We start from the raw sequence: 25,517 nt of genomic DNA on the forward strand, positions 1-25,517 counted from the left end.
TAGTTGTGTTGAAATTAGAATAGTAAACCTGCCATTTGACCACTACAAATGGATACACTTTCCCTATTTTTAGCCAGACCACAGTAAGAATAGTACATTTGACTGCCCCTCCTATGTATATGTACATTCTGCAATGTTAGTTTGGATTGGAGTTAGCATAGTAATTATGACTCCCTTAAATATTTGCTCTTTCCACAATGTTTGTTAGACTGAATTGAGAATAGTAAATCTGACCTCATAATAGATGCATTTTACCCAGTGTTGGTTTGACTGGAGTTAGATTAGCAAATGCAACCCCTTTAAATCTATGCTCTTTCATCAATGTTTGTTGGGCTGGAGTTAGATTGGTACCTCTAGGTCCCACACCTAAAGATTACTTTTTTATATACAATTCTATCATTATAGTGAATGATTATGTATTACATATCGTGAAAAGTCGGATTTTGTGTTGTTCTTTGAGTTTTACAGTTAGTTATTTCCATTAGATGTAATTGTTTTGTAAATTATTGTCATACTTTAGCATATGTGTTTACGCACCTTTGTTAATTTATTAAAAAATAAGAATTATTTAAAAATGTTTACATTTTTTGAGATGTCTAGAAAACTTTTTTGTTTAATAAATGAACCAATTACTATAGTTGTAAAGCTATTTAATTCTGCTTTTATCTGGGGATAAGTAGATGTATAAAATGTATTGTATCATTTTTATAATTATTCTGTTTTTAAATTTAAAATTTGTAAAATAAAAAAGATATAATGTTTGTTACTTTCTAAAATAAAATGATTTTTTAAAGAATGATACACTTTTATTAATGATGTAAAATATATTTCCGAATATTATTGTAATTATAAAATGTAAATTGTATTTTAACTGATACACTTAATATTTTAAGTTATGTCATAAGTATTAATTCTACTATATCAAGTATTCAATATTTTTGTAAGTTCTAACATTAACTTTTGCAATCTATATTTTTTAGAACACATTTTTTAACTTTAGATATTTTAAGACGATATTATGGAGGCCATAAATGTGCCCTGTATTCATCTAACATTAGACATGTCAGTTGAACCCTCAGCTAAATGGGTTTAGAGCCCTTCTTTTTACCAATATTCAGACAATGCTGAAGTGGTGTTAGGCATGTGTGCTGTCTATCCAGCTACACAATGCTTACTGCACCAATTGCACCACATCAAGGGGAAGGGGTGCATCAGTGAGCAATTTTGCACTACTCTTGTATCTAATGAACTGACTCATAAGGCATTACCTTTCCACAAACATTCAAACCCATTTACTTTTTATTTTGTTCTGCATGTAACTCTCCAGTAACCTGACTGACTAGTAGAACAATTTCCAGCATTACACTTGCTGGTGCAATGCTTTACTGCATTAGTGCAATGCCAGGTGGCAGTTCAAGAATTTAAGAAAAGTCATTTTGAACCTTCCCATGATGTGAATATGCACAGTGGATTAGTGCATCTGCTTGAAGAGCTGAAACACATTTGGATGGTACACAGCAGTATGTAAATGAGCCTATCTTGGTACTATTGCAGTCTTATCATTTTGAAATTTTACCACACAGAAGGATAGTTGGACCTAACGCAATCTGAATTTGCTTTATATATTTCCAACTTTTCATCTCTTACACAATGGTGTTGCAATAGGCTTCAGTTCAACACCATCCAATTCTACCTGAATCTATCACTTTTGGATGTACTTTAACCTGGATCTACCTTGCTTGATCTAGTTCCTCCATGCCCTGGCTTCTTTAGTAGAACTTGAATATAACATTTTCAGACACAGTCTGTCGCCTAACTAGTGTACTGTCTGAATCCTGCTGTATACTACTGCATACTCTACAAAGAGAGGAAATGGCTACTAGGTGCCTGTAGCAGTGTGCAAAACCCTAAAATATGTACTTCAAAACAATCCTCCGGACGAGGTTTAACAGTGCGTGTGGTGGCTAGTGAGCTTTCGTATACAATTAAGGATGTAAAAAAAGCAGATGCAATTGTCATCTCCTAATGAAGTCCCACAAATTATTAAAGCACAAATACTTGTTGCGCTCCCTCTGTGCACTGCTATAGGTATACCAGCCAGGCACTTCAAAGAGTCTGGCACTTAGAGAGGTCCTAATATTGCCCAATGTTTAAAAACTGATTTCAATTTTCAGGTTTGCCCTAGCGACATTTTTATCCAGCCTCATGCAATTAAAAATTCAAATCATAAATAAATACATATATGTCACATACGTAGAGGAGTAAGCCCTTTTCATCCATTGCTCTATCAAACTCATTCATATTGTGCACCTCATTTACAAGGTCTTTGCGCCACCATTGCGTCATTCTTTTTTTGTGTAGCAGTGGCGCTAGCAGTGCTCTACAATGCTCCAGATTTACACACTGACGCATTGGGTCCAGGCAACAGTTTGTAAATCCCCGCATCACATTATACTGGCACCAGGTATAATGTATGCAGGGTTGGTGTTCCCACAGGGAAAGCCACGCAGAACTAACACAGTGAAATTTATATTTGATATACCTGATAAAACGGAAAGGCATTTCTAGATCTGTTCTAAGTACACCTGCCTGCTAATAAGTTGTGCAGTGGTTATTTTTTTTAATTATTGCAAGCATATGGGCACCAATACAATACAAAAAATGTATATTGCACCAGCTTGCCAAAGCCAGACCTACTGTATTTTCCATTGCTTGTTCTAATCCTCTAACGATCCGGATAACTATCATCTAAAGTGCATTATGTGCGCTGTGCATTTTTTAATTTCACATGTCACTCTAAATATTTACTTACCATTCACAGCATATCATTTATTCACACGATATACACATTCCTATTCAAAGGCACTGTTCAGGTAAAGGTCACAGATTTATAGTTCCCCCTTGCTTCCACCATGTTTTTCCCCAAAGGACCATGCAAAGTCAGAATGTTTTGCTGCCTTGCGAGTGTCAATAGCCAGGTCCTGTTTGTGCCTTTTATTTTTCGTGAAGCAAAGGTTATTAGTTTCCACAGATACAGTACGTCAGTCACATTCGTTCTGATCAAACCCAGTTGCCAAAATTACACAAAATGTTTTCCTTATTCGAACAAGACAATGAAAAATATATGAGCTCTACCTTTTCTCCCTTGTGCCCCGTCGGACCTTGAAGACCTGGCGTACCTTGCAAGCCCTGTGCAGAGAGAGAGAGAACGAATACAAATGCAGAGGGTTATAAAGAGAGCAGTTTACAGCTTGAATTATTAACACTGTGTAAGTCAGAAAAAAAGATTTAGATGTGTGGTACCCTCCAGCCTCCATTCCACAGTTAGCAGTAAGTGAAAAGATGGAGATAAACTGGCACTAAAATGATAAGCAACATCTGTGCCATGGTGGGTGCAGAGCCATTAAATCAGGGAATGTTCTAAATACTGCAGATCTGTGCAACTTCACTTCCTGCTAAAATTACACTCATTTACCATCTGGAAGGAGCATCATTTGGAGCTGGATGAGCATTTAAGTGCCCACTTTGGAATACATGCATGCATGCTGTAAATACTATTGATTTGGCTGTGATTTGGCCTTTATTTAGCGTGCCAAAACATGGAGTTCAATCAGTAAAGAAATGTGTTGTTTGGTGTTGAAAAAGAGTCAAAAACAGCAGTGTTCATTAAATGTCAACCATTTTCAGAACTTCTGCCTCTACACGCATAATATGACTGTCATTGTATTTTGTATTGTCCATGTCGGTGAGGGAGCGTGGCTGACCCCCTCATATTCAATGGTGACACATAAGCTTCCACGAAACAATTGACATGTGAATTGAATTTACTTGTATTGTTCCTTCCACAAATGCAAATACAATTATGATAAGTGGGACCGTAAGAAAGAATAACTCTCAACAGTGAACATGAAGCCCTTTTGCTTCATAGATTTTCTGCTCTGCTGAGGTCTGAGACCTACTAAACTGGTCGCATACCTCTTAAATTTCACTTCAAAAGTACATTGTCTTCACTTGGAATAATACCTTTAAACATGGGAGTAATCAGACTCTTTGAAGTGCCTTGAGACATTTATACTGTCTTGGGTCCAGTCAGATATGTTTAATTAACCTTAAGCTCAACCCTGGGTATCTGTGGCTGCAAGCAGTAAGGCTTAGCAAAGGAACAATGTGTAAAGCATTTAACAGCACCAAACAGCGGAACAAGAAAGTAACAAGACACAAAAGAAACAAGGCACCAATTTATAAAAATAGAGCAGATTTTTATACATTTTTTGAGATGTTAATCAGATTTTAGAAATAACAGATAACTTTTATATCAACTGCAAACATGCACCCCAAAAATGTGGAAACTTCAGAAAAGTTTGTAAAAGTTAGTTTGACAACTCCAGCCCGAGTTGGGCAACCTGGTCCAGCAAGAGAGTTCTAGGGGGCAAGAAAGCGGTACTCTGGACAGTTACCTGGCCCCAGAGTTTTTTTCAAGCAAGATCCAAACTTTACAGGCTGACTGCCGTAGACAACAATGGAGTGACCCTGATGCTGAGGGATGGTGACCCAAAGATGATGAAGGATGCTCCTGATGTTGTGCAGTAGATGGGGGTGAAGTCCGGTCGAGTCCTTGGCCCACAGGTGAGTAGGGGCAACTCTGTCCACAGATCTTGGGGTCCCACAAAGTCCTCTTTGTATGGTTCCATGGGCTACTGATGCAGATCTTGCTCTTTTGCAACCCAGCAGTCGCTGTTCAAATCTTTGGTGGGGGCTAGTGTCCCTCTTTGTCGATGAATCTGGTCACAGTCAACACCCATGGGTCCAGAAGACACATGTTCATCTTTTGGCTTTCTCCAAATTGTCCTTTGGGGTGCCTTGTATCCGTTAGCATCAAAACCTCTATGGTGACTACCACAGATGGGACTTAGGCTCTTTCACTTTTAATGTCCCCATGCCATTCTGGGAGGTCAGCCAACTGACCCCTGAAGTCTCTGATTTGGAGTGGGGCTGGGAATTATCTTTTCCTTGAACCAGGCATGCACAACAGGGTCCAAACTCCGCTAGCCCAAACATCAGCAGGCTTGCACGTGCTCTAGTGTCACAGCATCTCTTTTGTGTGCTTCCGATTCAGAAGAGATGTCATTTCAAGATTCTGACCCACACCTAGAAGGCCCTGCACAACAAAGGACCAGCATACATCAACAAACACCTGACCTTCCACCAACAGAGCATACTCCTACGGTCAGTTTCCCTTTCTCTTGCAGACACCCCATGGATCTGTTGAACCACCAGCGGCGAATGCTCCTTCTCTCACCTGGCAGCCAAGGCTTAGAACGACCTCCTCTTACACCTTAGGACTGCACTGTCACTCCAGTAATTCAAAAGAGAACTAGATACCTGCTCAATAGGCCTACCTCACATGAGACATAGATCTAATGTTCGGGGATAGGTTGGCTTTGCCTTTGGTTTAAATGACATAGTCCAACTGGCATTTAATCACTGTCCTTCCAGTTTGCAGAAGCAGGCTGGGGGTCTTTTTGAACTTTGTCACACAAAGCATGGCACAAACAGTACTGCAGCCCTGAGTGGACACTCTGGGTCTGATTACGAACCTGGCAGTCTCACGACCTCCAGGTTCACAAGACAAAGCAACACAGAAAGAAGACTTACGGTGCTGCCCTTCACCAAACGATTGTAAATGAGGCTTTGAGTGCTTAGATACAAGGCTTTCCTGATACATTTGAGAGAGTGGTGATAGTGCGAAGATAGTTTGACAAATATGAAGGTGATTTAATTCTATTTCTTACACACTGCAAGATGAATTCCCACTAAAAAGGGTCCGTTTTGGTAAATGAGTGAACAGAGGATAAGATGACCATCAGGGAGGTAACTTTATAGAGAGCTTCTCTGGTTGAGGATCACTTCATGTGGAAATGCCTTAACCATCCCCTTTGGAATCACCTGCTACCCACCAACATTCTACTGGCTAATTCCTGTTACTAAATTCCTTTTTATCTCTGACCTGTAGCTTGAAAGCTGAATGGAAATTGGAAAGAAACAAAAAGAGATTATCACGCCCTAATTTACTGACTGAATAAAAAGGTAAAGCAGTGGTATGGCTCCTGAAGTGGTAATAGGCCGGAACCAGACCACATTCCCATTTGCCCATTTCACATATGGTCACAAGAGCAAAAACATGGGAGCGAATATGACCATTCAATGTAGGCAAACTCACCAAGAGCAAACAGGTCTGTGAACCTCATACCACTCTCCTTTGATTTAATCTCCGAGCCATTGGGTCAGTGTACGTATTAAAAGGCACTCTATTTCTGCCATTTAACAGAATGTCATTGGGTGGTGTGTTTAAATGCCAGCTACTCACCTTCATTGCTAAATGTTTCGGTGTTATTCTTTGTTACCCTTAAGTTTATGCTTATTATTAGTGTTTCACGTATGTTTAACACATATATCTGTGTATTCTGGAAGCAACTGCCCTAGCAACCTAGAACCTATACCTAGACTCTACCCTAAGCACTGAATCACCCCCTGGTCTGGTCAGTGCTATATAAACCTTCTGATAATAAAATACAAATTAAGTCTATATAAAAATATCTGTTCAGAACTGCATGAATCTATCAAGGTGGACTCTTACCTATGTGAGTTCCTGCATTCATACTTAACATCTACATGTAAATCAAAATGTAAATCATAATATATATATCACAGATTGTAAAGTTATATTATCAATCCGCTCCAATAGCTACATATTCAAAAGATCCTAGAAATCAGAAAAATATTGACTGGCTGTAAAATAAGGGCAAAATTGCTACAATGTGCAATGTAGTTTACTTTGTGGCCTATATATAAAAACATCACAGGATTACTCATACTAAGCATTTGCAATATTGCAACCCATAAATATTCATTCTGCAAGCGTCACAAAATCAATCTGCAATTTTCAGAAGCATTTGCAGCCATTTTGTTAATGTTAGCAGTATCAGAAACAGTAGACTGTTGCAACCTGTGTAGCAGTTGCAAGCAATTCAAACCTTAAAGAACTACTGTGACGCAAATGGTACTCGCCACAAAAATGCAGGACTTTTTCTGTAACCTGCAGAAGGAACACACAGAAAGCTAGCTTTCGGTATGCAAGTTGATCTCTAGCCGAACGCAGTGTGGGGCTCTGGTTGGGTTAAAGTATAGTATATATATATATATATATATATATATATATCTATATATTAAAGTATAGTATAGTCCTTCAGACGTACATGGCTATGGTTGGCTGCAGGGCCTGTAGCCAAACCCTTATAACCAACCAAATTTGTGTTGTGGATGGCCTTTGCCTGTAGGCAGTGCCTACGGCCAATCCCCCTAACCACCCATCCCTGAGAGAGAAAGTGAGAGATTGAGAGAGAGAGAGTGGTTTAGGCTTGGATGAATGATATACTTAGAATGAGATATTTCCGGACAAATTAAAAAGAAAAATATTCTTGTAAATTAAAAAGAGTGAGATCACCTTTCAGCATGCAACTTAAATATTTATAGTTGAAAAGAAAGAAACTAAAGCAAGAAATGACAGACTCGCATAGACTAGAACCCTTAGCCTTTAATATTCATGTCTGAAACCTCAACCACTAGACCAACAGTGACTCCCTACTATGCAGTGTCCACATTTAGCTATGACATTCAACCCACAGATTTTGAGGGGAAAAAGATGTCAATGTTCCATTTCTATGAATGTTTATCAGTGAAAACACTGGACACATTGCCAAACGATACTAGGATTTAAACCTTCAGCCTACTGAGTGACAGACAAGACCATGACCATTAGCCCAGAAGGTATTCTGTTCTGCTCTGCATCCAAACGTAACTATAACATTCTTACCAAACAACTTGCTTGTTTGACTCTTTGAACTCATTGTATGGAGAGACCATTGGAATAACAATCTCTCTCTCTCTTCCATCCCTTTATAGGATGTAAGAGAAAGAGAGAATGACAGGACCGTGGGGGGAGCCTGAAGGCCTGTGCAGTACCTGCTCCCTGCATCCTGTGGGACCTGTCATAGGTCCCACAAGCAGGGAGCTGCTTTAAATAGCAGTTCCCTGCTTGCAGGAGCAATGTTTTTATGTGTGTCTGCACGCATATTTGCATACAGAAAAAAAGATGAAAACTTCACTTTCTGCAAGTGAGAGCTATTTCACAGCTCTCACTTGTAGAAAGTGAAGTGTTTGCTCTGACTTGGCGGGAGCTGCCAAAGCTCCCACCAAGTCACAACAAACAGCTATGTCCCGGGGGTGGGCATCCTGGGACACAGAAGGAGCCGGCTCTGGGGGGGTGGTGGTCCCCAGGGCCATCATTGGCTCCATGAGGGAGGCCGCATGGTCCCCCCAAATGTTAAATAGCCCAGGAAGGTGGTGGTCCCCGGGCTGTGTGGGGGTCACGCAGCACCCGGCATTGTTTTTGATTGAAGCCCTAGAGAGGTAGCGGTCCCCAGGCCTGCGGGGGTGGGTGGTCCCCCCACACTGTATTTGATTGAAGCCCGGTAGGAGGTGGTGGTCCATGGGGATGCAGGAAGTCTGCGTGGTCCCATCGCACTGTTCTAGATTGAAGCCCTGGGGAGGTGGTGGACCCTGGGACTGTGGGGGGAACATACTGCCCCCCCCCCCCACAATGTATTTGCTTGAAGCCCCAGCGGTTTGGGCTGTAGTCATTTGAAAAATCCCATTCATGTAAAATGGGGAAAAATGCTTTGGGAACCCCCCTTTTTCTCCACACCCACTTGACAGGTCCCCCAAAAACTTTCAACACAGCAGCTGAGCCATACAAAGTATCAGTTTTAAAAAAAAATTTAAGATTCATCAAGCTGCGCCAGAGTTATTGGCAAAAACAAAACACTCTGTCTATAGAAAAATTGTCTTAACTATAACTAACTACTGTTGTGCAATATATAATATATATATATATATATATATATATATATATATATATATATATATATATATATATATATATATATATATATATATATATATATATATATGTTAAGCGGAACAGTGAAGGTTTTACAATGAAGCAGTCTTTACAATGACTGTTTTTACAACAAAGTTTTTGGCCTAGAGTATGCCTTCCCCACAGATGCCTTTACAACCAATTTCATTGTAAAGGCATGCACTGGTAAAGGCATACTTATGGTAAAAACATACTTGTATTTGTAAGTATTTGGCAGGTAAGTTTTATATATATATATATATTTCCTTTGGCCCTTGCTTGTCATATTTGTCTACTCCGAGATTTATTCACATCATTCCATCAACAGCAACATTAGGATAGCAAAACTCAATGCATTTCGGCATACAACGCCTTGATCATGGGTGGGTTGCTCACTTGTACACTTTTGAAAACACCCATATTGAAGTAATATAATCATCATAGAGAAAGAACAAACTTATTCCCATTGTTACTCAGGAAACATGGTGGTAAGTTTGAGGGTTTAGGGTGGGTATTGTTTTTTTGGGTGGTATCAGTAATTTTAGGGTTTAGGGTGGGTGTTAGCTTTTGGGTGGGAAGTTTTTTTTTCAAGTTTAGGGTGGATATAGGTTTTGGGATGGCAAGGGTAATCTTTAGGATGTGGGGTGGGTATTGGTTTGAGGGTGGTAAGGGCAAATTTAGGTTTTGGTTTGGGTATTTGTTTTTGGGTAGTAAGGGTAGGTTTCTGGGATTAGGGTGGGTAAGTTTTTTGGGTGGTAAATGTAATTTTAAGTTTTTGGAAGGTAAGGGTATTTTTAGGGTTTATGGTCGGTATGGGTTTTTGGATAGTAAAGGTAATTATAGAGTTTAGGGTGGGCATGAGTTTTTAGGTGGTAAGGATAAAATCAGGGTTCAGGGTGGGTATGGGTTTCTGTGTGGTAAGGGTAACAAGTATGCCCATGAATGCTCTTACAACGGAAATATAAGTATTTTATAAATAAGTATAACCTCATTACACACACAAATATATATATATATATATATATATATATATATATATATATATTATATATATATATACATTAAGGGGTTAATACTTACCTATAAAATACTCACATTTTCTTGGTAAAGGCATTCGAGTCAAAGGCATACCCATAGTAAAAGAACTGCATTGTATCTGTTGTGTTTGTAAGGGCATTCCTTGTAAAGCCCATTGTGATTCCATCATACTTTCATTTTAATCTCCTCTTGCCACTTCTCCACACAAAGCACCAACATCACAAGCTGTGTTAGACTGTTTTACTCTCTAAAACAGTCTACCATGGGGCGTTTCGGCTTTTTTCTTTCAGCTCGTGAGGATCTGCAAATACACCTGGATCCTCATGGATTTGGATGGATTCAAGTGGTTCTGCGAAGCTAGACCTCAATTATGAGAACACATACACCCAGTCATAGATGAATACAACTACTCACACATTCACTCACATGCACATTTACACATCAACACAACCACTCACACACTCACTCACACACCTACTTACACACCTACACAACTACTCACACACCCACTTACAGACCCACAAAACCACTCACACACCCACTCACAGAGCCACACAGCCACTCACACACACACACACAGCTACATACACACCCACACAACCGCTCACACACCCGCTCATATACCCAGGACACAGGGACGTTATAGCTAGGAAATAGAATTAAAACATAGAAATTCACTAAAAAAAGATTACAGGGATGTCATAGTTAGGAAATAAATTTTTTAAAACCATAGAAATTCACTAAAAACACAAAGGTTACACGGACATTATAGTTAGGTTCAGATTTTACTAACAAAAAAAAAGAGATATTTAGCAGTTATAGTTTTCTCAAATAACTATAACTTGTGCCATACGATAACTATAACTATAACTTGTGCCCTTACCATGTCCTGCTAATTACCCCACATGTTACATCACTCGTGACATGTCCAGTGACATCATTGATTATATCACTGCAATATCTACAGTGAAATTATTGATGAGAAAACTGTGTATTGTGTGGGTGTGAGTTATAGCTACCTTGGGCAATGAGTTACAGGAAATTGAGATAACTATAGCTGCTGAAGTTTTATCGTTTTGTGTGTGTAAAGTCTGAACCTAACTACAATGTCCATGTAACCTTAGTTTTTTCAGTGAATATATATACATATAAATAGATATAGGTAGGCATATATAAAGACTGAAATGTATCAGTTATATTTAGCTGACCTAAGTATAACTGGCACCCCACATATTTCCTATCTCATCAGTAATGAATGATAGATTATTATCACAGCGATAAGGACATACTTAGGTTGGTTATGTATAACTGACTGGCAAATTTAAGTTTTTATTTAAACTGTAGTTGTTTTATTATTAGAAGTCCTATGTATAACGTCAGGTAAACCTTTTGTCAACGTAAGCTAACGTAAGATAAAATCTTATTACCTTGCTTGCGTATGATTCACCCTTAACCTTTATTTTGAATTGAATTTATTTTTTTGTTTAAATGTTCAGTACTCCTAGAAGAAAAGGCGAAAAACTGATGTCTGGTCTCTTCACAACCGCAAATGGGCTCGTTTGCACCAAGATTCTGCCTTCCACGATGACTGCCAGCATGAAGCCACGATGAAACCTGCTCTTTGCGGCAACGACAACTGTCCACAGCAACTGGCTATGTGAGACCTGCACTTTGCACTACAACCACGATGAATGTCAACAGAAGCCACGGCAATGATCATCCATGACACCCGACCTGCTAAAACCAAATTAGAAATGAACTAACATAAAAATACAGAACCGGTAACTGTGTTTTATAAGCCTATATTGCCATGTAGGGGTTCTAATGACTTTTATAGGCAATTCAGCCGCTGGCCTAGTGGTTTGTAAATGTCACTCGAACCCCCAGATGGCAATATAGGATTATAAAACAAAGTTACCAGCTCTGTATTTTCTATATTTTATTAAGTTAATAATAAATTTAACTTAAAAAAAAAAAAAAAAATCAATTTTTGTTAAGAAATGTAAAATGGGAATATTTTTTTTAATTATTGTTTAAAAATTACCAATTAAATCAATATATTTAAATTAATTATTTGATACTAATTTATTTATTACATATTTTGGTAGGTCTTTTTAAAAATAAATGTACAGTTATGGTTTATATTAAATAATTTTTATAAGTGTTTATAAAGAATAATAAACTTGACTAATTTTCCCAGTAGTTTCACAATGAGAGATCTCCATCTGTGTGTGCAAAGTTAGTACAACTTAACTTTAGCCTCATAAATGTTGTTGTAGGAAGCACCACCTCCTGATTAGAGGTGGTGGAGACGAGTATGTCTACACCTAGGTATAAATAAACACTCAGAAACGGTGAATAGCAAAAAAGTGTAGACCTACACTAAGGTGTATAAGTAAATGTGCATTTGTATATTTACCTTTGTAAATGGGATGCTATGTGTCCACATTTAACCCTCTCCCCTCTGTTCTTTAATATAAAAAATATTTTAAACTAATTTAGTTATATTAGGCTGGATCATTCCTATTTCAACTGCAACTGCCATGTTTGTCCTTCTAATCAGATTGAATATAATAGCTAATCTGGGCTACATTAAATGGTTGCCGAAATGGTGGAACTAGAAATAACAATTACAAAAAATACGTATTTATTTCACTTCAGTAACATTGGGAATAGCTTTCCCCAAGTATACTGTGCCATTTCCACAACCGAGCAGCCATATTTCTGGATAACATGGTGACTCGAATAGTTTGTTGTCCTTTCTTTGACCAGTGTAACCTACTACCTTGGAGGCATAAAATGTCAAGCGGAATAAATGTCAATGACATTTTGAGCGTTTAGGACAATAGTTTGAGGTAATAGAGGTGCACTTCTAGACTCCTTCTGCAAAGGGTACAATCCAAGAATGAGACATCTGTTCTTTGACAATGGCAAAACACGGACAGTGTATTCGTTTATACTATTTATTAATATTGTCATCATTATTAGTAATAATAATAATAATAATAATAATAATATTAATCCTAATAAAAGTAAATTAAAACCATAATAATAACACTAATAATACACGAAATACTATAAGTACAGAAGGTTTTAGTGCTCATAGCAGGAAAGTACTTCCTGCGATACATTCAATGTGTGAAAAGAGTCAAACTGAACTGTAGCTGGAACCTCTAACATAAAAATAAGCTTCCGCAGCAAGGCAGAAGGATTTTCATCACTTCTGCATTCCATTGAATTCTCAATACATCTTACCAAAATAGAATTAGCATGTAAGCACTACTGTCTCCCAAGGGCTACTTTAAAATGGAATTTACAATGAGTTTACTTTTTTAAATCCCAAAAGACATGTGGGAAAGCTACTAAATAAATCATGATTTGCAGCGGTAGTATCTGCTTCTACTTTATTGCAGTAGAAAATGCAATCGATGCAAACTTAGCCCCTTTTATGATAGCGTAATCCAGGATGACTTGTTAATGTGAGGGTTAAATGTAAAGAATGATAGTTTATTATTAGCGAATACTTAACATTCTCCCTAATTAGAATACACAAGGGATTATCCAGGTGCAAAAGAATAGTTGTTGCATCTACATCAGCTAACGAAATATTTTTTAATCAGCTGGATGGGACCGGAAGGAATAACAGTGGCCAGTTATGTGCTTCCTTTCTAGTAATGCTCTTTACTCTGTAACTGGCAATTTGGCCCGGGTGGTAACTGTCGCTGTTTATTACATGGTGAGAGGAAGTACGAGTTGGAGTTAGGGGTTTTGCCAGGGCAATTCAGGGCACCATACCTCATTCGTCCCTCCAGCCGATGGTACTACCATATAGAATGCGCTGCTGTTGAAGTGAGCAGGGTGTGCAGAGCAAAGAGCTTGCAGTTAGGTCCAAGAGTCACAATGTTGCATCTGGCCGCAGCTACCGGGAAGGCTTGTAGCAGGCCAGTGTGTAAGGTCGGACTACTTACTTGCTGCCTACATAGTGATAGCCTTCATCCTTTGAAAGAAAGCATGAGTGGTATTTTTACCTTCTCAGAATCTCCGGCATTGTTATTCCATTGAATATCCCAGTTCCTAGAGGTGCCTGTTCTGTGGCCATTCTGGGCACAATCTCTCTCTGAATAAGGGGTCTGGAATAACACAAAAACACTTCAGTGGGCCTTACTTCAGGGCCCGGAAACCAGTGTTCACTGCACAGTAATTCCCCTCACGGTGTTTCCTCTTTTATGCTCATATGTCCTGTTTCTGAACCACCCCACTGCTTGGGTGAGTGCTGGCAGAGTGCTTGTGTTGGGCAGGCTGTGCAGACTCTCATTTGTTGATGCGCGAGAAAAGCTAGATAGTGGTCCCACCGACCTGTACTTTTTTCCTTCTCAGATCCTACATCATTCATCAACAGAGTATGTGCTGATGAGTGTTCTATTAGCTGATGCTGTCGGTCATAAAGGTGGCCACGTTCTTCATAATAATAGCCTGATCACTCATAGTAGTGACAATCTGGAAAAGACTGTATTAAGTCTGGGAAAGCTTTTGATATTAATTGAACAGATTGGCCACGGTTTCCTTGAACTTTACTCTGCACTAGGGAGCATGCTCAAAAGCAGCTCTAGCTAGACACCTGAAAGACCTGCAGTCTTAGTTGTAGGCCATTATGGCCCTGGTACTGTAGGTGAGAATAGGGTAGACATGCTTCCTTAGAATTTGCTTTCTCAACTCTGCCTGCCTTTCTGCTAAAAAGGTTTGCACACATTCTCCTTCCCAACATTGTCTAAGCTAGTTCACTGTGCAGAGAGGAAAGTGGGCCACCCTTGGCATAGTGCCACCTGTGGTGATAAAAAGGCATGCCTGAAAAGGATTTGGCCAGTTGGATTAGGCTGCCATGTTGCAGGGTAACCTGACTCCTGTCTGCTCTGGGATAACAGGTGTATGAACAGGCTCCTCACCAAATGGGCATGCACTACTTGTGATCCTTGGTTTCCACTTTCATTTGGACAGTCATTCCACCTGTGCATGACCTGGGGAGGTGGCACTAGGTTTACATGTGGGTGGCATAATTTCAACTGCCACCCCCTTGTTGCTGACAGCTGCCTTGCCATTCCTACATTTAGGTCTTCTCTACGCATTGGCAAGGAGGGGTTTCACTTGCTGCTCCTGTGAAGAAGGTGGGTTGCCACATGGTCTGGAATGGTGGATGTCAAAAGTTACCTAGTGGCATAAGATGTCCTCTTGAAGCTTCTGACAAATATGATTCATGCTTCTGGTATTCTCCAGCAGTATTTAAAATAGATGGTTCCTTAAATTGCCAACCATACTTTACCTACTGCTGATAATATACATATACTACAGAATCTTCACACCGCAAAACATGCACACTTTGCTCCCCGCTCTAAGCATATGCAAGTTACACAAAAAAATAGCCATGGATGGGTGATGAATGTAACATGAATGTCAATGCAACTCCTAGGGAACAATAACAAGCAATCCACTATTTTAACAACCGCATCAGCAGCCTTCAAGCCCAAACAGATAAATGGCCAAATTAACATTTGTCACCTACTGGCACTCCTCCACCCAGCATGGAACTAGGGGGTAAATCTAAAGTGCATTAGAAAATCAACACATAAGGATTCCTTTAGGGATCAAACTAAGAAACTAAGGTGAGGAAAGAGCAGAGTAAGAAAGGAGACCAAGGGCTTCCTGCACCTAAATCAAAACTCCCCATACTCTTGAGCTGGAAAGTCGGTCATAGAAAAGCACTCCTCCTTGCCAACAATACTTGTACACCCTTGAAAGGCCTGCTGCTGACCACTGGGGTGATTTTATGTCAAAATTGTGCAAGTATTTCATTGAGATAAAACATACTGTCTGCAAGTACAGTGGAAATCCAAGTGGCCGTTAGTTAACAAGCAAACTCTTCCAAGACATTAATGGTTGGTGATTCAGTAACAGCAAAAGGTGGATCAGACACAATACCAAGGATGAAAAGGAGATGAAATTGTATGCTTTAGGAAGCCTTCAGAGAACATTCCAATTGCTTATTGATTGATCCCTATGACCTGAGGAAATCAGATTCTACTAACACCAATTGGGTGCAGGTATTTGCCAGTGCAAGAAACAAGGTGAATTGTAAGTTTACTGACTTAGTCATATCCCTGTAATAAGTTGGGAGGAGGAAGAGATACGCAACATTTAAAAACAAGGATTGTCAATGCCAGTGATCTGGCTTATAAATGAAATTACCTCTCCAGCCATTGACGAGTGTAGGCACTCAATAAGCCAAACATGCATTCAGTCACTCTTCCTTGCACTCATGCATCCATTCATCCAAACATTGGCTCATTCTTGCATTCACTCACTTACACAGCCACAGAAAAACTCTCACACACACAAACTCAACCGCATATGCATGATAATTGAAAATAATAAACAGAGAAAAGAAAATGTGCTGCCTCCTAAATATAGTGGTCATGTGCTTGCATTAACAAATACAATTAAACATAACAGCAGATGGCCAGCTTGCAATAGTACTGTTCACAGCATAATACATTCCTAATGTTTCAGCATGGCCACAAAGGTTAGAACCAATGGGTTGGCCATCATGGACTGCTAAAACATACATATGGACAATACCATTCTATAATGGTTGGCTACTTTTGAGGCAGTGGTTGTGCAGTATATGGTGCACTGATGACGAAATGAGCAGCAAAGCATGTGGCCTAATAGCACTGTTTGGGGGGGTTGTGGTGTGCTTTAAAGAATAAAAGTAAAAAGAGAACGAAAGAAAGTAACTTATAAAATGAGACAATGGAAAACTAAATGACTGACAAAAGTCCTGGCACTGAAACACACTCATCTTCAGGTGGATGTGCACATGTGACACCCACAGTGACCAAACCGCTTCCCCCTGCTATATGGTGTCACATAGGGAAGCATGAGTGTAAGTGTAACACAGACCAATGGCAGACCAAGGCTGACCCACCTGAAAAAACATCTTAATGTATGCATATTTAATGATTTTGTTGTCTTGAGATCAAGACTCACAGTTTTTCTGAAAGAAGATGAGAGTTTTTACAAAATTACTTTTCTACCCACAGGGTTTGTCAAAGGGGGTGGAGAGATAGAAATCATTAACAAAACACTTGCCTACCATCCCTGTGAGATACCATGTAACAAAAAAGATGTTTGTGGGCTTCAAATTGGTGGTATAACAATCAATGTTTAAAGGCGTAACATACGTGTTTTATAATAAATAAAGTAGGCCTATTGCTTTTTCCATAACTTTTCATAATAAACACATCAGACCTATAGCACTGGACAAAACGTTTCTCAGTGAAACAATCAGGCCCTTAGCAAATCAGGTGTACTGTATTCAGCACCAGGCAAACATCCAGTCATAAAATTACAAATGTAAACAAAATTACAGTTTACAAAAACAGATAAATCCTGAACAGAGAGGACCTAACAAGGATTATCACGGTGTAAATCTTCTAAAACCAGGGTTTGTCCTAGGATGTAACAACTAACAACAAAAGTCTTTCTTCTGCTGAAGTCAGAAGTCCTGTCATTTGCTAAGGATAATAAGCAAGAAATAGTACAAACTGTGGTTCAATGACATGAACCCCTATGACTGCAAACCTCAACTTTCCCTCATTGCCACTTCACTTAGATTCATCCTGGAAAACCACCTTACCCCCATGAAATATATTCCTAAGAAAACAAAGATCTCTTTGGTGCAAATGGCCTACTCCATGGCGTCTCTGAATCAGACCAAGCCCCATCCTAATGGAACTACACTGAATCCTCTTGCTAGTCCAGACACACTTCCAAACCAGTTGAGCGATTTACAAAACCATCACAACTTACAGCCCTTCCCTCTCTGGTGGTTTTTGGCACACCCACAAACAGGACACAAGCAGGTTGGAGACAAACAAAATCTGAAACACCATCCACACAGAAAAAGTAGGAGTGGTCTTTGCTTGTCGGTTTATAAATAGCATTTTGAAGTATGGACAAAGGGCAAAGGCACTAGATTGCACGCACCGGAGACAGGTGTGGGCCAGATCAGACTGGTCAGGGGCAGTGGCCAACAGTGTTTTTTTAAAAAAAAAAAATCACTCTCTGCCACAGTGAGCAACCACTGCTTGCCCCATCACTGGCAGGGTCACCTGGGTGGTCATCGGGGCAGCAGGACAGGTTAAATAATGGGAAAGGTTGCCTGAATTACACATCGCTGCCTGCTTGCTCCTGACAATTGCCAACTCGGCCCTTGCCCTCTCAAGCACCAGAGTTCTTCTGTTCCACACCCACCAATACCTGAATTAAGTCCATTTAGTGGGTACCTTCGATCATTGTTGGTGGTAAGTAGGGGTAGAGGAGGAGTCATGTTTGGCCACAAAAACAGAAAGACAATCTTGGCATCAAGAATATAAGTGTAGCCAAATTCAAAATGGAATTGGATTTTAAGCTTTTAGCTCAATCTATGGCAGGGGTACTGCGGTCTCTACTGGAAGGCTGGGGATGCCCGCTATAGTCATTGTCCATAGCCAGTCAAGGTATTCCATTACAAGGCCATGGGGATACTGTAGGATGGTGGCTGGCATGGGGACCAAGGTAGGGCCAGTTGTCAAGGCCCAGCTCCAAATTGGTGGCAGGTGGAAGGTAAAGGTAAGGATATTGTTTATTTTATTGAGTAATTTTTTTCCATGACTGATGGCTCGTCACAACAAAATGAAATATTTAGAGTCCGTTTTAAAAGCTCTTCCCTTAGCAGGCACGGAAAATCAAAAGGGATTAACATTCTTTCCCTAGAATATCTTATAATTTACTCATATTTTGGCGGTTTTTAATGCAAGCAATGATTAGAGGCAATGTATTTAGGGCCATATTTATACTTTTTGACGCAAAACTGCGCTAACGCAGTTTTGCGTCAAAAAAATTAGCACCGGCTAACGCCATTCTGAAGCGCCATGCGGGCGCCGTATTTATTCAATGACGTTAGCCGGCGTTAGCTGCCGGCGCTGCCTGGTGTGCGTGAAAAAAAACAACGTACACCAGGCAGCGCCGGCGTAGGGGGATATGGAGCTTGGGCGCCAAAAAATGGGGCAAGTCAGGCTGAGGCAAATTTTTCACCTCAACCCGATTTGCGCCATTTTTTTTGACTCCCAACCCCCATAGAAATGACTCCTGTCTTAGCAAAGACAGGAGTCATGCCCCCTTGCCCAATGGTCATGCCCAGGGGACTTCTGTCCCCTGGGCATGGTCATTGGGCATAGTGGCATGTAGGGGGGCACAAATCAGGCCCCCCTATGCCACAAAAAATAAATAAAAAAACACTTACCTGAACTTACCTTAATGTCCCTCGGATGGGTCCCTCCATCCTTAGGCGTCCTCCTGGGGTGGGCAAGGGTGACAGGGGGGGTCCCTGGGGGCATGGGAGGGCACCTCTGGGCTCCTTCCGAGCCCACAGGTCCCTTAGCGCCTGCCCTGACCAGGCGCTAAAAAACGGCGCAAAATCGGCCGTACGTCATTTTTTTTGACCCGCCCACTCCCGGGCGTGAATTTTGCCCAGGAGTGTAAATACGGCGCACATGCCTCGGAGTCAATTTTTTAGACGGGAACGCCTACCTTGTATATCATTAACGCAAAGTAGGTGTCCACGCTAAAAAATTACGCAAACTCCATGGACTTTGGCGCTAGACGCGTCTAACGCCAAAGTATAAATATGGAGTTAGTTTTGCGTCGGAATTGCGTCGCAAACAGAGTATAAATATGCCCCTTGATCTGTCCATAAGGTATTTTTCAGTGAAGATGTTATAAAAAAACAATTAATAGAGTTTGTTGCTCTAAGTTCAGTGTCAAAACGTATAACCACTAGATATGGCCTGATTAGCCCTTGCCTTTCAGAGGTGAGAAGAGGAAACACGTTTGTTTGTAATATTTTAATAGAGTTTTGTAGTGTGCTGTTCCAGTCGTTCATGCAACTCCATTTTGGGGGTTCTCTTGTTATTTTGTGGATGTCAAAGTGAGTCTATATTTAATTTTTTTCAGTGCCAGGTATTGCATCTTGCAAAGTGTTAGGGAGTACTCTTTCTACTTTCTCAGTCATGAATTGAAAAATATTTGCTTTTATTTTTAGCATTTCTTTAAGCCATGGCCTTGGGAATGCTAAATTTGGAGCCATTATAATTTGTGACCATTCTATTTGGGGGGGGGTGGTCATTTCTAATATAAAAGATAGGGCCAGATGTAGGAAACCCCGACATTGCGACTCGCAATTTGTGAGTCACAATGCAGGATGATGTCCCTGACACCATCTACGAGTTGCAAGGGGGGTCGCAAAGGCCCACCCCATTAATATTAATGAGTTGGGTCGCAATTTGTGACCCCCTTGCGAGTCGCAGCACTCACAGGGATGGTGGCCTGCTGGAGACAGCAAACCTCCATGTCTGTGACTGCTTTTAAATAAAGCATTTTATTTTTTGTAATGCAACCCGTTTTCCTTAAAGGAAAACAAGATGCGTTACAAAATGAAACGTTTCAGTTTCATTTTTTCAGAGCAGGCAGGACCACTGCCTGCTCTGAAAAAATGTTTTCAAGGCCATTCACTAAGGGGAATGGGACCCCTTCCCTTTTGCGAATGGGTTACCACCAGTTTTGACACTGGTGGTAACTGCAAATTGCTTTGCGACCGCGTTCGCGGTCACAAAGCAATCCTACATCACGATGCGACTCGCAAATAGGAAGGAGACCACCCCTTCCTATTTGCGACTCGCAGTCCCATTTTGCGAGTCGGTAACCATGGGCATCGCAATGTGGCAGTTGCGCCTCACAAATAGCGATTTTCGCTGTTTGTGAAGCGCAAAAGCCTTGCTACATCTGGCCCATAGTCCTGTTCGATGGAAGTTTGATATGTACCTATTAAAAGATAAAGGGCCCGATTCACAAAGGGAAACTTACACCAAAAGTTTAAGTTTAAACCAAAAATCTAAGCTTAGGCCAAAAGTCTAACTTTACTATGAGTAAAGTTAGACTTTTGTTCCAACTTTAGACTTTTGATCTAAGTTTAGAGCAAATTTCTAAACTTTGACCCAAAGTCTAACTCTACAATGAGTAAAGTTAAACTTTTGATCTATGTTCAGACGTATGGTCTAAACGTAGACCAAAAGTCTAACTTTACTATGAGTAAAGTTAGACTTTAGCTCTAAACTTAGACTTTTGGTCTAAGTTAACCTTTGTGAATCGGGCCCAAATTCTTTTTTTTTTCCATTTTGAAAAATTCACTAATGATTTTTTTGTTTAATTAGATCCCTATCACATCAATTGACATCATTTGGGGTCTTTTTAAGCCCACTGCAAAATATTTGTGTGGTATGTGTCTGTTGCTAATAATAGTAAGCAGAGAAAAGTTTGTAAAAGATTCTTAAAATTATTAAATTATGAAAGCATAGGTATTAAACTTAGGTTGATAAGAAACACTTTGATCAGCTTGGTAAAGGTAGCTTTAAATTCAATAAAAGGCCTAGTGACAGTGTGTGTAAAATCTTGCATTACATTAGTGCAAAATATTATGGGGAACAGAATAGGCCATGGAAACTACTACTGGCTAATTATTTAAAATGTCAAAAATAGAAAATTGAAATACATTACTGATGACAATGATGTGCAATTGTTCTCAAGTTAAAAGATTTTAGAATATTTGTAACATTTTATGAATTACACTATAGACCTAGTTACGAGTTTGGTGGTCTGTGCACTGCCATGGTGGTGGTGGCAGTTCAACCGCCACCGGCTTGGCGGTCAGACCACTGTATTACAAGACATGGGGCCTAAGGAGCAAAGACTGCTGCTGCTCTGCTAGCACTGCCAGCAGCACAGACTACCTCTGTCATGAGGAAGGACAAACAGGCCAACGGAGCCTGTGTTACCTTCGGAGACATTATGAGGTTGCACACTGCCAATGTGACTGTGGCGGTCCAACCACCATGTCCCAGCTGGTAGAAACAGAGAGTATAAAGGGAGCACTTCACCTCCCGGCAGTGTTGCACTTCCTGTTCCACCATGGAGCCCAACACACACTCTGCCTCTGCAGCTCCTCATTAATGGAGTCCAAAATCCACGCAACAGTGGATGCAACTGAAAGCCTACCTGTGTCATTACACTCAACAACCAATTATCTCGCAGTCATTCTCATGATATGTGGGTGTGTCTGCAGGTATGCTGGTAGTGGTGGATGTCTGAGTGTCTGCTGGGGTGGTGTCTGCAGGTATGATGGATGTGGTGGATGTCTGTGTGTCTGTCTGGGTGGTGTCTGTGTGTATGGTGGATGTAGTGGATGTTTGTGTGACTGCTGGGGGTGGTGTCAGTGGGTATGGTGGGTGTGATGGATGTGTCACTGGTTGTTGTGTTGGTGCCTGTGGGCATGCTTCATTTGGTGTGTGGGTCGGAGTGGGTGGTGGGGTATCTGCTGAAGTGGTGGCTGATCTCATGTCTGTGGGTGTACGGTGAGTGCCTGCATGTCAGCGTGTCTTGTGGTGTTTGTGTTTATGTGTGCTGCTTATGTGTGTTGAGGTGGGTACATGCAGATATGTCTGCGTGCTTGGGATTGGTAGGAGAATGGGGGTTTGGATTGGGATGAAGGAGGTGGGGGGTGGAATGTTGGTGTGACTGGCAACTGTCAGTGAGAAGGCCAGCACCTGAAAACATCTCTGTAAACCAGACATGGCACTAAGAATTCCTTCCAGGAAAGAATTGGTCTGCTGAAGTTTGCTGACCTATCCCTGGATAGCATTCACAATGAAAGTCTGATTTACAGAGATGCTCCTCAGGAGGTCAATAGCCTCCTCACTCAGGGCAGCAGGGGTAACATGAGCTGGGGTGGAGGTGCCTGCGGCAAAGGAGATGCCCTCCCTCTTGGGTGAACGGACGTGGCCAACTGGGTGGGGCACAAAAGGGAAGGTGGCAATAGAACTGGGGTTGGTGGACAAAGATGGAAAAGAAATACATCCCAATGAGTCCTTCAACACCAGGGAGTGACCACTAGAGATTGAATCTGAAGATGAGGATGTAGATCCAGTCTCCTCTATGGCACTCCCCTCACCCTCCCGGCCACTGGTCCCTCTGTGTTGGTGATGTCTTGACCAGAGGTACCGTGGCCATATGCTTCCCCACATAGTTATGCCCTGTCTCTTTCGCTTGCCTGGACTGATGCTGAAAATACAAAGACATAAAGGGTCACCACATGCTCCTGGTCATACTTGAACAACAGCTATGATTTGCAAACTTTACCATGGTGTCAAGTAGGCCCCAGCAACAACTTCACTAAAGGTCCTCCTAAATGTACTATGCCATATGCATACATGCAATCCGAACTGTCAACTGTTGCCCACAGGAATATCAGGATTTCAGACAATTGCAATTGCATGACTGAAGTTGTGCAATCACAGTAACCTTTAAACAAGTAGGAGACCACGTCACATTCAATGCTTTGCCTCATGAAGCAGCATGTTTTCATACAATAGTAGCCCAATGCCAACTTCATTCCCACAGATACCACACAAGGATATGCAGACAGATACTTGTCACATACACAATAACACAACAATGTGAAATGATGCTTCCAGAACATGCCATGTTGCTGACAAAAGTACAGTAGCCTGGAGAAGGTGACATGAAATAACTCATGTCATGCTGGAAACATATGAATAGTGCATACTTCACCAAGTGAATTTGTCCCAATGGAGTCATGGAGGTAGTATTAATGTTACTTAGGTATGCCACACCTTTGGTAATGTACAATGTAGACATAATGTGCAAATTGACAGGGAGATATGTCCCTAAAATCCACAACACAATGAACCAGCAAGCCCCAGGGAAATCACCACTAATGTCTGGCACCCCTTACAATGACATACTCTGATTGCATCAGTAGACGCCACTAGTCCTTTGTATGTTGGAGAGGCCCAGATATATGCAAGTATGTGTAGAAGGACCTCAACATCTTGCCCAGAGGGAAGATACATCAATTGCTCCAGTTTGGTCCTGCAAACCCAGATGTCTGTGGATGAATGGTTGTACCCAAACACATGTGATTCCAACATAACTTCAAGTTACTCTGTGATGCATGCCAATAGTTATTTACAAATCTTCCTCATTACACATGTGCAGTGCATTTTGCTACATGATGCCACATTAATGGTCTGGAAATGCACATTGTGGTTAAAAATGTAGTCATACATGTATTGCCCCTCATTGCTACTGTGATTGTACATGCCAAAAGATATGCAATGACGGATCACGGGGGTGTCAGCCAACAATCAATGGTGACACACTCCTATCTGTGGCAACACATGAAATGTAGCACCACTGCAAATTTCCTATTCCACACACATGTGGGCATGAACTTAATGAATACAGAAATCATCCCATTGACACAGGTAGACCATGCATGAAGCACCAATGTAATATTTTGTCAAAAGAGAAAGGGACACGTGTTAACATGCAGGCATAAGGAATGTTGGCAACTGTGACGGCACATAAATCATATTAATGGACATTGAGCACTTACCAAGGGAAAGTATTGATCTCTAGCTTCACCCAAAGATGGTCACCTTCACATTACAGACCGTAAAGAGGCACTGGCACCCTTCACCTGCTGAAGACAAGTAGCCTCTGGGGGGAGCTACCAATATACTCTTTTGATCAGACACATGGCTGAGGACAATGATCCATGACTTCCTTACTGTTGGCCTATAACACTGAGGAGCAGTGGTCTGTTGCATAGGAATTTATACCCACTACAAAAACAAACATTACTTGATTGATCAATGTACACAGCCATGTGTTGTTCTAAAGAGCAAATTGTTTGTGAATTGTACACAGTTGTGCCCTATGTCCCTGGGCCAATAGGCAAGGCACATCAGTATGCACCACGATATAGCTACACGGTCACTCATCTACTGTGTCACACATGGCTCATCCCTAATCGTTCGGGGGAGATGTCAGAACCTAACACACTAACTTAGCAATGGGGCAGGCAGGAATATGCCCTGTCCTCACACAGTTGTGGCTGCTGTGCTCCCTTCAAACCCCCATCAAAGTCTGGGTACACCACTCCTAGAATGCGTGACATTAGATGGGTCATGGTCCGATGTGCCTCCTGCCCATGTTGGGAGGACAGCACCAGCTGGACCACCATGATCTCCCAGGCCCAGTGTCTCAGGTCCTCCCACCTCATGTAGCAGTGGGTGCTCCCCTGGCTATGGACTCCCAGGGTCCCCACCTTCTGGGCGATGGCTCTCCATATCTCCTTGTTGGGATGGGCATTGACCTGCATGGATACAAGAGACAAATCAAGAGATTGCAGTCACACGTTTTCACACAAATGGTTGAGTCTGAAATCACAAGCTATAAATCATCTATTTGTTACCACACCACAAGTGTAAGCACACACGCCAATAAGTACAGTGACATGACTACATGTCACTATTCATCTGCAGACTAGCTC

General features: G+C 41.0%; 1 protein-coding gene across 1 annotated transcript in view; it reads right to left on the bottom strand.

Annotated features, from left to right (window-relative positions):
* Nucleotides 1–25,517, bottom strand: part of COL19A1 (collagen type XIX alpha 1 chain) — a 2,318,824-nt gene that overhangs the window by 1,134,448 nt on the left and 1,158,859 nt on the right. Inside the window, exon 14 of the mRNA XM_069235722.1 lies at nucleotides 3,136–3,189. Coding sequence (XP_069091823.1) covers nucleotides 3,136–3,189 — 54 coding nt within the window. The remainder of the gene's footprint in view (nucleotides 1–3,135; nucleotides 3,190–25,517) is intronic.

The sequence above is a fragment of the Pleurodeles waltl genome, chromosome 5 (assembly GCF_031143425.1).
Source record: "Pleurodeles waltl isolate 20211129_DDA chromosome 5, aPleWal1.hap1.20221129, whole genome shotgun sequence".
Taxonomy (NCBI): Eukaryota; Metazoa; Chordata; class Amphibia; order Caudata; family Salamandridae; genus Pleurodeles; species Pleurodeles waltl.